General features: G+C 48.1%; 5 protein-coding genes across 5 annotated transcripts; 2 read left to right on the top strand and 3 right to left on the bottom strand.

The window, feature by feature from the left end:
• Positions 1 to 532: 532 nt before the first annotated feature.
• On the bottom strand, positions 533 to 4,378 carry N7478_009400 (non-ribosomal peptide synthetase; the record flags this gene model as incomplete). Its single annotated transcript, XM_056925614.1, has 1 exon — positions 533 to 4,378. The coding sequence occupies one exon, from the start codon at positions 4,376 to 4,378 to the stop codon at positions 533 to 535; it is 3,846 nt and encodes a 1,281-aa protein (XP_056774984.1).
• A 1,487-nt stretch (positions 4,379 to 5,865) lies between these two features.
• N7478_009399 (3-demethylubiquinone-9 3-methyltransferase) lies at positions 5,866 to 6,999 on the top strand (the record flags this gene model as incomplete). The annotated part of the gene is made up of 1 exon (XM_056925613.1): positions 5,866 to 6,999. One exon carries the CDS (start codon positions 5,866 to 5,868, stop codon positions 6,997 to 6,999), a length of 1,134 nt encoding a protein of 377 aa, XP_056774983.1.
• Positions 7,000 to 7,259: 260 nt separating this feature from the next.
• N7478_009398 (arylsulfatase) lies at positions 7,260 to 9,180 on the bottom strand (the record flags this gene model as incomplete). Its single annotated transcript, XM_056925612.1, has 2 exons — positions 7,260 to 8,961; positions 9,023 to 9,180. 2 exons carry the CDS (start codon positions 9,178 to 9,180, stop codon positions 7,260 to 7,262), a joined length of 1,860 nt encoding a protein of 619 aa, XP_056774982.1.
• Positions 9,181 to 11,117: 1,937 nt separating this feature from the next.
• Positions 11,118 to 12,475, bottom strand: N7478_009397 (uncharacterized protein; the record flags this gene model as incomplete). The annotated part of the gene is made up of 2 exons (XM_056925611.1): positions 11,118 to 11,732; positions 12,008 to 12,475. The coding sequence occupies 2 exons, from the start codon at positions 12,473 to 12,475 to the stop codon at positions 11,118 to 11,120; spliced, it is 1,083 nt and encodes a 360-aa protein (XP_056774981.1).
• Positions 12,476 to 12,983: 508 nt separating this feature from the next.
• N7478_009396 (uncharacterized protein) lies at positions 12,984 to 13,479 on the top strand (the record flags this gene model as incomplete). The annotated part of the gene is made up of 2 exons (XM_056925610.1): positions 12,984 to 13,092; positions 13,133 to 13,479. The coding sequence occupies 2 exons, from the start codon at positions 12,984 to 12,986 to the stop codon at positions 13,477 to 13,479; spliced, it is 456 nt and encodes a 151-aa protein (XP_056774980.1).
• Between the last annotated feature and the right edge of the window lie 464 nt (positions 13,480 to 13,943).

The following is a 13,943-nucleotide window of genomic DNA, read 5'->3' as shown; positions in this document are numbered from 1 at the left end:
GCTGGGCTTGCTTTGTTTATGATACCATGGCGCTAGAATAGATGGGCTTGTTTTCAGCTTCTCTGCGAGTTTGTATACAGATATCTCGACTTTGTTATTTTGAATTTTAGACAGACTTTGTAGAAGAATATTCACTTGAAGAAACATTAACTTGAGTACGTGCAGCATAAATAGAAATACAAAAATAGATAAGCCAGACTCTAGATATATGGATGTGCAGGGTACCCAGGCTGGGGAATTGCAAGGGGTAAACGATCTCCAGGCACCGAAGCTACAGGCAACCTTGCGCCTATCGCTATGCATAAATCATGTGATAAGACAACACACTCTTTACTAGTAGATAGATTTGAACTACAAAGTCTTCAGTGAGTTTTATTAAGAAAGAATCCAATATTGATTTTAGCTGGATCTTATAACCAGCAAGTCTATGTCTAATCAGCCCAAAGCTGAAGCAATTGGTAAATACAGTCATGAGAGAAAAGAACACGCCAAAAAAAAAAAAAATCATCATCACTCAATACTTAGAAAGAGCTTAAATAGGCTCATCCCTAGGCTCCACAAGGATCTCATTCACAGATACATACTCCGGTTGACAAAGAGCATGCACAATTGAGTTCGCCACATCAGACGGATCCAAGATCTTCGCACCAGATGGTTCGCCATACTTCTTCACTGCCTCGGTATCCGTGGACATGTTCAATAACGGCGTAGATGTGTTACCAGGCTGAATGCTGGTTACTCTTAATCCAGCACCGGCTGTCTCAAGACGAAGAGCTTGGAGTGTAGCTTCGACGAAGAATTTACTGGCTGAGTAGACGCCCAGACCGGGGAAGACTTTACGACCAGCATCGGATGAGATGGCGACGATGTGCCCGCGACCACGGGAAAGCATGCCGGGAACACTGGAGGAGAGGGAATTGAGGAGACCCTTGCAGTTTACGTCGACGGTGCGTTCCCATTCGTCTGTTTGGGTGTTGGCCATCATTGTGAAGTACATGACTCCGGCGCAGGCGACGAGGATGTCGACTGGACCGAGCTCATCATTGGCTGCTTGGAAGAGTTCAACGGTTTGATCTCTGTTTGTGACGTCGGTTGAGCGGATAATGCATTTCACGCCGTGGGATTCAACGCTGCGTTGGACTGACTCGAGTGCGTCTAGTCGTCTGGCACCGAGGGCAACGGCACAGCCTTGTTTGGCGAGAGCATTGGCGACAGCGGCTCCGATTCCCGATGAGGCTCCTGTAACGACAGCGACTTGTCCACTGAGAGGGCCACGGGAGATTGGCTTGGATACTGCTGAGCGGCCGAGGGCATGCTTGCGAGATGGGGGTCGAGGAAGCCAACCACGGGCAAACCAATGGCGAGCATATGTCTCAAGGAGAAGGGCGTCAACCTTGGGTCTCTCGACAACTAGGCGGAAAGGTCGAGTCACGGCGTTATCGAGGACAACGATACCGCGAAGGAATTCCACTGTGGGCATACCACTGCGGAGAATGTCAACGGTAAATGAACCGTCTCCTCCCTTTGCTGAGCCTCGCTTTTCGGTCCACAGGGCAACCCACTCGTCCCATGGGAGGAATTCAGTTGGATAGCCGAGGTCTTTCAGATTCTCAAAGACAGATTTGGTGTTGATGGGATCTGGGTCACCGAGGTGGTAGACAGTCTGTTCGGGTTCTGTTTGTGTGGCGAGATGAACGATTGATTGACTGACAAAGTCAACTGGGGTCATCTCTGCTCGCCAGCCTTCCACATCTGGGGCGTAGCCAATTCTAACAGACTCAACCATCAACGCGGTGAGTAAATCCCACGCATTGGCCGAGCCAGTGATACTGTGTCCGCTGATGGTACCGCAACGATGAATCCTCAGTGGGATTCCACGCTGCCGGGCCTTTAATGCAAGCTGCTCAGCAACCCATTTTGTCTGTCCATAACCGTCTAGTAATTTAGTTGGAACCTCATCGATACTGAGCATAGTATCCTCAGACCAGCCACGGCCTCCAGTAGGGGAGGGAGGTAAGACACCGTTTGTCGAAACGTATTGAACTGTTGCGCCTCCCTTGGAAGCTAAACGGAGAACCTCTCGGGTACCGCCAACATTGGCTGAGCGAAGGGCAGCATAGGGGTAGACAAGATTGACAGTGGCCGCAGCATGGACGATGACCTGGATTCGAGAGGCAAGATCGTCGAATTGTTCGAGCGATAAACCGAAACGCGCTCTGGACAGGTTTCCAGGAAGAACTTCCACGCGTTCCATGATGGTGTCACGCCATAGCCCCAGGTCAAGGAGATTGCGGCGAATACGAGCAACACCACCAGCCTGGTCATCATCCTCTGGGTCGCTGAATCGTACTAAGCAAATTATATTGGCTGAAGTGTTTTCAAGGAGGTCATTTAGCAAGAAAGCGCCCAGGAAACCAGTCACACCAGTCAAAAGCACGGTATCAGCCGAGGCGATGGAAGTGAACTTGGTATCCGCTGCAGGCTTGATATCCTCATCTAATGTCGAATCTGCACATAGAATAGCGGGGAGATCGGCTTGAATAGCAGCAGTGTGACCATCTCGAGTGGCGCGAACGGTGTTCAAATGACCAGCCAGCGTAGTGTTCTCGGCAAGACTTGGGATCTTCACACGGAAGCCAAAGTGTCTAGAGAACCTGGATGCCAGGTCAGCGAGTGACAGCGAGTGACCACCCAGGTCGAAGAAATTATCCTCGGGCTTGAGGAGAGATTTCGAGGTCTTGAGAACGTTGGCCCAAATGGTAGCAATATCATTAATGCTGATGGGATCCTTGTCCACCGACTGCTCGCTACTGACTGGACTTGAGCTGCGAGGAGATGGAAGGCTCTTAAGATCAACCTTGCCGGAGACTTCATTCGTAGGCAGCTCTTTCAAGGCAACCCATAAGGCTGGGATCATGTAATGAGCAAGGTATGGCTCTAAGACCCGACGAGCTGCAGGGCTGTGTCCTGAATCATTGATTTCCAGGACTGGACGATCTCCAGCTTCGCTATCAGCCACAACATAGGCTACTAGCTGTCGCTCCAGACCATCTCCATGGGCAACAACAGCACAGTGGCTGACAGCCAGATACTGACAAATGTCGCTCTCGACCTTGGCAGGAACAACTGAGTATCCACGAAGCTTGATCATCGCACCCACTCGACCGGTAATCTCTAATAGGCCCGATGGGAGCCTCCGGGCCAGATCACCAGTTCTATACATCCGAGCGCCCGGTGCAGAAACGAATTTATTTGGAGTGAAAGCCTTAGCCGTTGTCTCTGGGAGGTTCAGATATTCACGAGCAAGAAGATCTCCACCGATAAACAACTCGCCCGCGGTACCTGACTCCACCTCGTCACCATTTTCATTCAAGATATAGATGTGCTTTGGATCGAGAGGAGGTCCGACGGGGCAGTAGATAGAATCATCGATCATCTCCCGGATATCCCCGCAGGCGATTTCGTGTGTTTCGCATGCGCTATAGCAGTTGAGCAATCTTGTTTTCGGTAGAGCGCTGATTGTTCGGCGGGCAAGATCCGTGGTTACTACCTCGCCGTTTAACCATAGTGTTCGTAGATCGGGAAGACGGGCAATGAGCCGACCGGAGGAATATCGGGAGAGAACGGTAGCCAATAGGGTGGGGGTCATAAGAGTTTCGGTAATTCGTTTAGAAGCAAGAAGATCGACCAATGCGGCAGGGTCATAGCTAACATCATCGGGGACAGTGACAACAGTCGCACCCCGCAGTAGTGGGCGAAGAATTTCCCAAATGAAAAACACATTGCACGCTACTCGGTCTCCGGGCTGTAGATCCTGAATTCCAAATCTCAGGTTATAAGAAAGCACGGGTGCTCTGTGTGGGTTTGCGATTCCCTTGGGTTTTCCTGTGGTGCCGGAAGAATATGAGACAAATGCCAGACGATCCAAATCATCGCTGGTAGGTAGTGGTGCTGACACTTTTGCGTCTCCATTTACTTCGGCTGTTGGTTGGTCTAATGCGATCACCGGGCATTGAGCTTTGACACGGGGCGCCTCCACTTGGTGGGTAATTACCACGGCGGGGTTGGCATCCTCGATAACATCAGCCAACAGACCCGCGGGGTATGCCAACTCCAGAACCAAAAATGCACCACCAGCACGAAGCGCAGCTAAACAGGCAATCACGTAGTGGGCACCACGGGGAAGTAACACTCCAACTAGTGAATCGCGACTGACACCGTACCGGCGGAGTTGAGTTGCTAGCTTTTCCACTTCATGGTCTAGCTCTGTGTATGTGTATATAGCGGAACCATCTTCCAGAGCAATCGCATCGGGGGTACTCTGTACTTGCTTCTTAAACAGAGCGGGGAGATCTTGGGTAGTGTCGATAATGGGCATATTGCAAATGGGCAACTAAAGAATGAAGATTTGATTCACGATGCGGCGGATTGGGCGATAAATAACGAGGGACAAGGAGGAACCCGGGGAAAGATATGGGGCACGTCGAGACGAGATCGAGAATCGAAATTAGTTTTTTAAGAGGGGTCAAGATACGATCATCGGAGTACTGGTTGAAGGTGTGGTTGCGTGTGGTATACTTTTTTCAAGTTTCTTTGCTTCTTTCCCAAGTTTAGGATGAATGCAAACAAGTAAACATGGGGACTAGTACGAGGAATTTCTCGCGGAGATTGCGCCATTACCGCCTTTAATAGCAAGATTGCTATATTCGAATGGATTCTAATCCACTATTTCTGTTGAGTTGAAAATCAAGCTATGATGCTGGCATGGGGCCCAAACATCGCCGCTAAACTGCATACTATCTAGTGGGGGGCAAACCTTCGGGTCTGTATTAAGTTCGTCCCCGTTGAAGATAACCAATGGCACTTCCGGGTCACTCCCATCCGGATACAAAACGTGCAGCGATTCGAAGGATGGACCTCCGGGATCGCCCTGGAATGCTGCATGATCGAAGAGATATGACTGGTTGGTCAGTCTTCCTTTATACGAGGTGGCTCTACTTAAGAAAAGCAAGCATTGTAATACGAAAAGGGCAAGGTATCTCGTGTGCATCTTGTTCTTGCGTCTTCTCTTTGAATGGTCTGGTTCCTATATAAATTATATGGAGACAAATGGATTTCTGCTCCACTTGAGACTGGGCATTCGCATGTGAAAGTGTAAATTGTTGGGAAAACGCTTCTTTCACATGCAAATCTGAATCATCCAGCATGGCGTTCTCTGATTGGTTGTGCGGAGATGTCTCCAGTCTCCGGCAGTCTATATTGTACGGCATCTATGGATAGCACAGTTGTTAGCAGAAGTGCTGCCAAGGTGGCATTTATGATATATTTCAAGAAGTGTTTCATTGTCCCAGTGACTAACTGTCAATCGACATCCTTCACACCTTGAGAAACATTCCCTCAGTCCCCCGCTGCATTTACCCGAGCATTCGCTGCAATATAATTGCACATCGGCTAGCTACCCGAGTTCATACACGGAACCACTTAAAGGTTGCAGTATCTATCACGGCAAACAAAACCCTGGAATGTAATCCAAGGTTAAGGTCAAGAATTCAATGTCAAGTTTGGATACGAGGCGATCGAAATCTTACAAAACAAGAATGCATTATAACAAACATAAAAAAAAAAGAAAAGAAAGAAAAGACAAATATTATTACATATTCGAGCCCGGACCTTAAACCTTGAAGTGTTGTACAGTACCTGGTTAGTCTTGGCGTGTTTGCCATGTTTGCCTCGGAGATTCTGCGATCGGGAATAGCTTCACCTTTCCTACTCCCCACATCCAGTTGATCCCAAGCTCCTGTGGATCTACTGATCCAACCTGTCCTACTCCAGTTTCTAGGTTCTTGAAAACCCCCTATATCCAAAATGCCAACAATACGCCCTAATTTCCTACCTTTCCGCGCCCTTCGCGCCCCATCAACCTCCCCATCAACATATTTCTCTCGACAAATCAAAATCACACCCACAGTCTCACCTGTCTCATCCGTCTCTCCAAAACTCCAACCACAAACCCAATTCATCCGTAATCACACAACATCCGTCTCCCAGGATGAAGTCTCTCACTTTTCCTCCCTCGCCAGCTCCTGGTGGGATCCAATGGGCCCTTCTCGAATTCTGCACCTGATGAATCCCCTCCGTCACGAATTCATCGCTTCTTGTCTTGCGGAAAGTTCTCCAGATACACAAACATCTACCTCTGCCTCTGCCTCTGCCTCTGCCTCTACCTCCCCGCCCGCAAATCTGCACTACCTCGATATCGGCTGTGGAGGAGGTATCTTCGCTGAATCCCTCGCTCGTACTATTCCGCTTGATCCGTCAAGTCCGGCACCAACACCTACTCGCGCCGCATCAATGACAGCCATCGATCCTACAACGGACCTAATTCAAATCGCTAAGAAACATGCCCGTCTCGATCCAACCGTTGATTCCCATCTTCGAACTGGGAAGTTTCGCTACCTAAACACTACATTGGAAGATGTACTTGCTTCTGAATCCGAATCCAGCTCTACTTCCAGCTCTAGTTCTAGCTCGGTCTCCACTTCCAACTCCTCTGTTACACATCCCCAATTCGACATCGTTACCCTCTTCGAAGTAATCGAACACATAGACCCAAAGACAACAACCTACCAATCCTTTCTTGAAAAATGTCTTTCGGCAGTAAAGCCCGGCGGCTGGTTAATTGGTTCCACAATTTCTAGAACGTTACCCTCTTTCCTTCTTAATCAGGTTATTGCCGAGGCGCCTTGGCCTATTGGGGTTGTGCCGAGGGGTACACATGAGTGGAGCAAGTTTGTTAATCCGCCTGAGTTACATGGTTGGGCGCAGGAGGGGTTGATGCGTCTTGCCGATAAAGGTGTTACGAGGGCTGGAGCTGGTGCGTTAGATGGGATGATGTGGAAGTGTGTTGGAGCTATCTATGTGCCTGGGTTGGGGTGGAAGATGGTTCCTGGGTCGGAGGATTGGGGGAATTATTTTTGGGCTGTTAGGAGGGGGGTTTAAAGAACTTGAGGGGGCTTGTATGATAGGGTTGTATATTAGAGATTGGATTTAGTATGTTGTCTATTGAAGACATCCATGCATTGAGCTCTTATTTTTATTATTTTTTAAGTTTGTTGTACATGTAGGTAACTTGTATGCACTTTTCTTACTCAAACTGTGGCCATAGACGTTGAACACCAAATTGGTTTATTGAATTCTATTTTTCTCATTGATTCGTTATTATGACAGATATGTACTGTTGTGTGGTTGGCCTCACACCATTACCATTGCTTAACAGTGCGCTGGAACCGAGGAGGGTCTCGGGTGAACTTCTCAGGAGTATCACGAGCACCCTCCTTCCAATAATCAAATTCCATCCAAGCATTCTCAGGCATCTGCGCGTCAGTCGCTTCAAGGAACTCGCCCAAGTCAGGACATAGAGGAATAACACCTGTCTCAAGGACATACTGGTCCCAAAGCTTAAGCAACTGGTTGAGCTTCTCAGGCTCTTGGTCTGCAAGGTCGTGAATCTCACCAGGGTCCTTGATGAGGTTATACAGCTGCCACTTCTCTGGACCCTTGGGCTTGGGAATGAAGACAATCTTCCAGTCCGCACAGCGCAGAGCGGCTCGACCGCAGGTTTCCCAGCCCTGAATGAAATCCTTAGGATGGATGCGCTCATCCTCACCCGTTGCCCAGGGTTGCCAGCTGCGTCCGCGCATGGAAACGACTTCCCGACCTTGATATGTTGGTGCGGGATGCTTGACGCCGGCCATGTCGAGAATGGAGGGTGCCAGGTCCATAACGGTGGAGAACTGATCTGTGATTCCGCCTTCGGCGGCGGTTGCATCGCCAGGCTTAATGTTGATATTCTTGGGGAAACGGCAGGTGAAGGGAACACGAACACCACCCTCAGTTGTGTAGGCCTTGTATAAACGTGAAGGGGCGGTAGAAGCCTGTGCCCAGCGTGGACCGTACCAGATGAAAGAGTTGCCAGCACCCAGGTTGTCGAGGCTATTATCGTAGTACTTTTGGAGATGGGGCATCACACCATTTTGAACCATGGGGTAGGCTTCGTAGGCCGCGCCTTCTGCGCCGTTGTCGGACATGAAGCACACGAATGTGTTGTCTAGCTCGTCAATTGAGCGGAGGTACTCGACTACCTTGCCCACGTTGCTATCGATACATTCCACCATTCCGGCGAATACTTCCATTGAGATGCAGGATTTCTTCTTTTCCTCGGGTGTGTATTCTTCCCATGCCTTGATCTCGTCTGCGACAACTGGGTGAGGCTCAACGTCCTCTCGTACCATGCCAAGCTCCTTCAATCGTTGCAGGCGCTTTAGGCGAAGCGCATCGGGACCCTCATCGTATACTCCGCGGTAATGATCGATGTATTCTCGTGGTGCTTGGAGAGGCCAATGAGGCGCTGTGAACGGGAGGTATCCGAAGAAAGGACGATCGCTGTCTCCATCAGATCCCTCACTGCCACCAGACTCCTTCCACTCCTTCAGATAATTAATCATCTTGTCTCCGTATCCATCTGATGAGTACCAGCCCTCGGGCAGATGGCGCACATATTCCCCATCTTCACTATGTAGCCCGATATAGCTTGCCTCAATGAAAGTGGGAATATCATCATTATCACGAAGGTTGGGCTCGTAAGCGTAGTGATTCGAGCAAGCAGGGAGATGAGCGAATGAACGGACAAATCCGCGCTTGTGAGGTGATCGCTCTGGTGTCAGGCCCAAATGCCATTTTCCAGACAAGATGGTGTGATACCCCGCATCGCGTAGGATCTCGGGAAGCGCCACGACGCGCTCATTCAGGTACCCCTCATATCCGGGCATACCACGTTGTGGGGCGGTGCTCATCGCAGACCCTTTGGGGCCATTCTGGCCGGAAATGTTGGTCCATTCGATCAAGTTGCCTAGGCCTGCGATATGGTGATCGGTGCCAGTCATAATCATCGCTCGAGTGGGACTATTTTCAAGAAAGAAACAAATGTCAATTTTGTACTTGGATTGTGATGGATAAGACTTACGAGCATGCCGCAGCAGCATGAAAATCTGTGAATCGCAATCCTTCCTTTGCGATCTGATCAATGTTCGGAGTGCGAATTTCACCACCGAAACAGCCCACGTCGGAGAAACCAAGGTCATCGGCGACGATCACGAGAAAGTTGGGACGTTTAGTAGCCATGTTCAATGTGTGATTTGTTATAATGAGGTTTCAGAAAAAAAGTACAAACAGAACGAAGCTCAAGCTCAGGGGGAAATTAAGGGAGCAAACACAAAAGGGGGATGAGGGGTAGCTGCACGAGGTCTCTCTTATAGCAGGATCGGATCCTCGTTGCATTACATTACATTGCGCATGTACATGCATGATTTCGTGCTCGGCTGCCATCAATCGCCAATCGGCCATCGGCAGGGAAATGGAGAAAAAATGGAGAAAATAAACTAAAGAGATCCACTTTACACTTCTTTACCCGGGGTGAATTGTTCGGATCAGCGGCTCCTGGAGCATCCCATGTCCACGCGTCAAGGTTCAAAGTTACGTTGAACACGAATACATGTAACAAGGTGAGTGATCTTAAAGCAGGTTTAGTGGCTTTAATCTCCCGATTCAGTTACTTAGCACCGATGGCTGCCCTGTCTAACTTTCAAATGGTGTTCAGACACATTCCCCCCCCGGGCAGTGATAAAGGTAGCCTTCTGGCTCTACCAGTTAATTTGGAGGCTGTCACACAATCTTTGCAGCTGGTCGTGCAGAGCGACCTTAATCTCGATTCACAAGACCCAGACCGAACTGACATCACTGGTTTTAACCGGTCGCAACTGTGATCGGTCCATAATGAGACCTAAATATCATCACGCTCTACTGGGAGGAGTATTGATTGTACTCGGATCTCTCTTCATGGCATACCGGATGTATTCGCATCTAAACCACTCAAATAACGATCTTGGACTCTCCATCTTCGACGGCAAACTACCGCCAATCCCTCAATATAACGAGGCCGGAAAAGATTCGTGACGCCCATTTGCGCCAGTGTCTGGGGCAGAACCCGCAGAAGACAGACCGAATACATCCTCTTTACCACTGCCTACTTCCCAGAGCCTAAAAGTGAATGCTATTTAGCTTGAAACAGCTATTTCCTGGGTTCAGTCGATATCCCACCTCGAGGAATGGGTGTTTTGGCCTACGAATTCCAGATCTTGTATTTGAACTCTATATTCAATTCCAACGAATAAATCCTCCATATCGGTCGGGAATACTGCAAATGGGGCAGGTTTGAATCGGAGATAGCATACCGATATGGGTGGTTATGGCGTCTTAATATGGAATGTTATCATATGCCCCACATAAGCTATATTCACACGCAAGCTTCTAGCCCTTGCGTATGTGCCCATAAGCTTGCAATGTGACGACATCTTGTGCCATGTCAATTTTCAAATCAGCTTAAGCTCAACACTTATCCACAGAGACTGTAGGGAATCTTCTTCCTACCCTTGCCTAACCTTGAGAAACTGTATTATAGATAGGAATGTTACGCAAGCTGCATCCCGCATCCTGCATCCTGCATGTTGTACATATCGTGTCCAGAATTGCATACATGAATGCACAACAAGGTACATACTAGATCTAAGACAATACTTGGCTATGTATACTATAACTCTTGGCGTGGGGAAACTCCACCCAACTTGATGCTTATTAACGTTCAAACCACTGAGCGACCGTTTCAGATAACCTAAGCTCGAAAAAAATTCAAATAGTTCCGGTATGTAAATTTTGTTTCAAGCTTTATTTCAAGCTTTAACCGACCTAATTCGGCTCTTAACTAGCTCCGTTTTATAGTATCTTCGAATGGTTGGGCGGCAGCCCACATGGCGTGATCCCCCCACTAAGTGCCGTTGTCGGCTGTCGGCTACTGCAAGACACGCAGTTCAAGCCACGTAAATCACCTGAGTATTGGATAATTAATTATGAAACCGATGCTGTAGTCTTTTTTTCTGGATACTATGAGCTGTGATAGGCCTTATAAATGATTAGAATAGTGATTATACATAATGAAATGAGTGAACAGAGAATCTCATATAGTAATATCATAGAAGACAACGATCGTGTAGGTATCCCGAGAATCAAAAACCAAGTCGCTGCTTGATCGCTGCTCGGGCCTTGCTCGCTGCGTAGACCTGCCAGGGTAATGAAAGACGAGAGGTTGCGATAGTTCTCAAGGACCCGTTTATCATAACCGCATCTCCCCATCCGAGTTCGAGATGATTCATATTTCGGAAAGTACCTTGCATGTGTAGGATTCGCGTTGCCGCATTGCGAAAGGTGGCAATGCAGTGTTCTTTCATCGGGGCAAAATGAGTATAGTGTTGGTGCGAATAGTCTTCCTGGTAGGTAGTATCGTGGAGATTGAGAACGCTTGCCGAAAGATGCATTTGGAAGTTTCCTTGATATGAATGTACTCCAATGAAAGATTCTGAAGGTTGAATTAGGTCGCATGAAAAATCCCAAGTCTTCTGTATCGCGAGCATTTGTGACAATATAGATTTATGAAATGTGAACGTGATCTTCGGGTTATCTTTCACCTTTCGTATTTCACTACAGATACGGGTAGTGTGGTAAGCAAATTGACATGCCTGAATGGAAATGGACTCGGATGGCTTCATATAAAGGCGAAGTTTGGAGATCCAAGTCAATACTTCTTGGGGAGACTCCCGGCCTGCGATGAGTGCTTTAGCTTGCTGTTTTTTTTGTCAGACAATACCAGTATCAACTAAATGCTGAGGAACCTTGGAAGTCTTACAGTGCAGTAGCATACGAAGTAGACAAGATTTCGTCCATCCTGTGTTAAAAATTGCTCCGGGCCCCGGAGGCGTATTAAGGATGCCATGCCTCGACAGTGGCGGTCGCCCTCCTCTGATCCTGCAATAGATGACAGGTTAGGATTTGACAAGAACTTGAGATCAATTAGTATTCATGTTATCATTTCATTTATCGATAGATGCATCCAGCTTACCTCGTACACTACAAACATCCAGATCGATAACAATGTGCTGTCATTTTTGTATTGAGTAGGATCGGTAAGAGCCGCATTGACGGCCCTAAGTGCGGTCCCATAAGCCCGATCTCTTCTCAAAACTTCCGTTGGTGATCCAGTCACAGTAGCTAGATATGCATGCGCAATGGCATCGCAGACTGCATACACAGGGGATCCCTCTTGTGAGCTAGATATGATACGTGGTATGGTAACGAACATGCTGCTGTTTATGCTTGTATCCACAATTCCGGCTGCGAATTTATCTAGAACCAAAGGGAACACATGATGACTCCACACCTGTGGTATTTCGTAGCCTATCGGAGAAGGTGGTATCTGATACCTAGCAGAGTCCAATTTGATGGATTTTGGGTTGTGGTAATGCGTTTTCCGACGACCATGGCTTGTATTTGGCTCGAAGGATGAGGCTTTTGCAATACGGAAGCGCATGGTGATTTCATCTCGATACCCGAAACATTTCTCTCCAATTCTTAAACATTGAGTGCATGAAGGACGTGAAAGATCACACTGTACCTTAGTCGATCAGGTTACGCCCAGCCATATTTGAAGGAAAACGTACCTTGATACGTCGCTGCCGACAAAAATGACAGTTTTGACTATATTTCCCCGTGTTCGGCATCTTTTCCTCTGTTCTGGCTCACTTGATTTCGAAAGAGAGTGTAAATTAGAAACCTTACAAGAGGTCTAGAGGGGGGGGGGCCGGTGGGGCGGAAATAGTAGTCGTGTCAGCAAAGTTCAGCTCTGACCCGTTTGGGAAATTCATTCGTCTAGCCAATGGGAGGGGCGGCAGAGTGCATCAATCACACCTGCCTGGGCGTCCAAGACGGATAGTGCATAGCATATGCCCATGACGACTGCCAGGTATAAATATGTGTACGTCGACAACCCATTTCCCCCAAAATTCAATCCCAAACACAACTTCACCATCCCATTCACTATGGCAGCTTTACCAGTCATCACCTGCGGCGGCGTTGATCCGCAGGTTCTCAATGTTGTCAAGCCCCTCTACCTCCCCGAATACGAAGGCAAGAGGAAATTTCCCAATTGTTCAAAATTGAGATTATCCAATGCTAACTCCATATGTAGTGGTACATTCCGTCACTAGCGCTGCCTCCGGGGCAATCGAATTACCCTATTTGTTGCAAGGGAAAGCCCTCCCTACTAGCGAGGATCCCAATGCTAGCACTGGGGAAAACCCCAAGCTACCAGTATCTATCTTTATAGGGGCCCTTTATGGCGACAAAGAGGTTGAAGAGATGCGCCAGGCATGCCAAGGGATTAGTTCTGTGCCCTGGCTGAAGATGGATTTGGCTGTGCCCAGACCGCCACTCGGGCCGGGGTATGCGGAACACGTTGTGAAGAGAGTTAAAGCTTGTATGAAGAGGATTGAAGCGGAGGGAAAGTTGGAAGAGGATGGCTTATGGCTATTTTGAATATTGGTGGAAATGATATGATACATTATCTTCACAGGACAAATGGCAAACGTCAAATCCAGGTTAGACTGGGTCGATCTCGTACTATTCTGTGATCCAAACCTACTTACTTACTGTAGTTCGATCCACTGCATCGGTAAAAAATCCCATTCAGCCTCAATCTAGAAATTTCGCGGCTGTCTAATCGTGCGCCTGTGATACGAACCTTGTTCGTTCTTGCTTGATGTAATGAAGACATATTTAAAAACCTTATTTAACTTTATTCGCATCGAGTAACTGCCATGTATTCTACCCATAATTGATATAAATCCCAAAAGATGGCTTGATGTGGCTGGTTCACCCGGGTAAAAAAAGACAGAGTACACACCCTATTTGAGAAGCTTCTTTGGCGGGCACGGTCCCTTGAAGGAGGTTTCGGTCCTTATTATGATACATGTTGCTGATCCCTAACTGATGCCTAACAT

This window comes from Penicillium angulare (assembly GCF_028827245.1).
Source record: "Penicillium angulare strain IBT 27051 chromosome Unknown utg000007l_segment0_segment0, whole genome shotgun sequence".
Taxonomy (NCBI): domain Eukaryota; kingdom Fungi; phylum Ascomycota; class Eurotiomycetes; order Eurotiales; family Aspergillaceae; genus Penicillium; species Penicillium angulare.
Note: the sequence above shows the minus strand (reverse complement) of the source record. Positions and strands in the feature narration are given on the sequence as shown.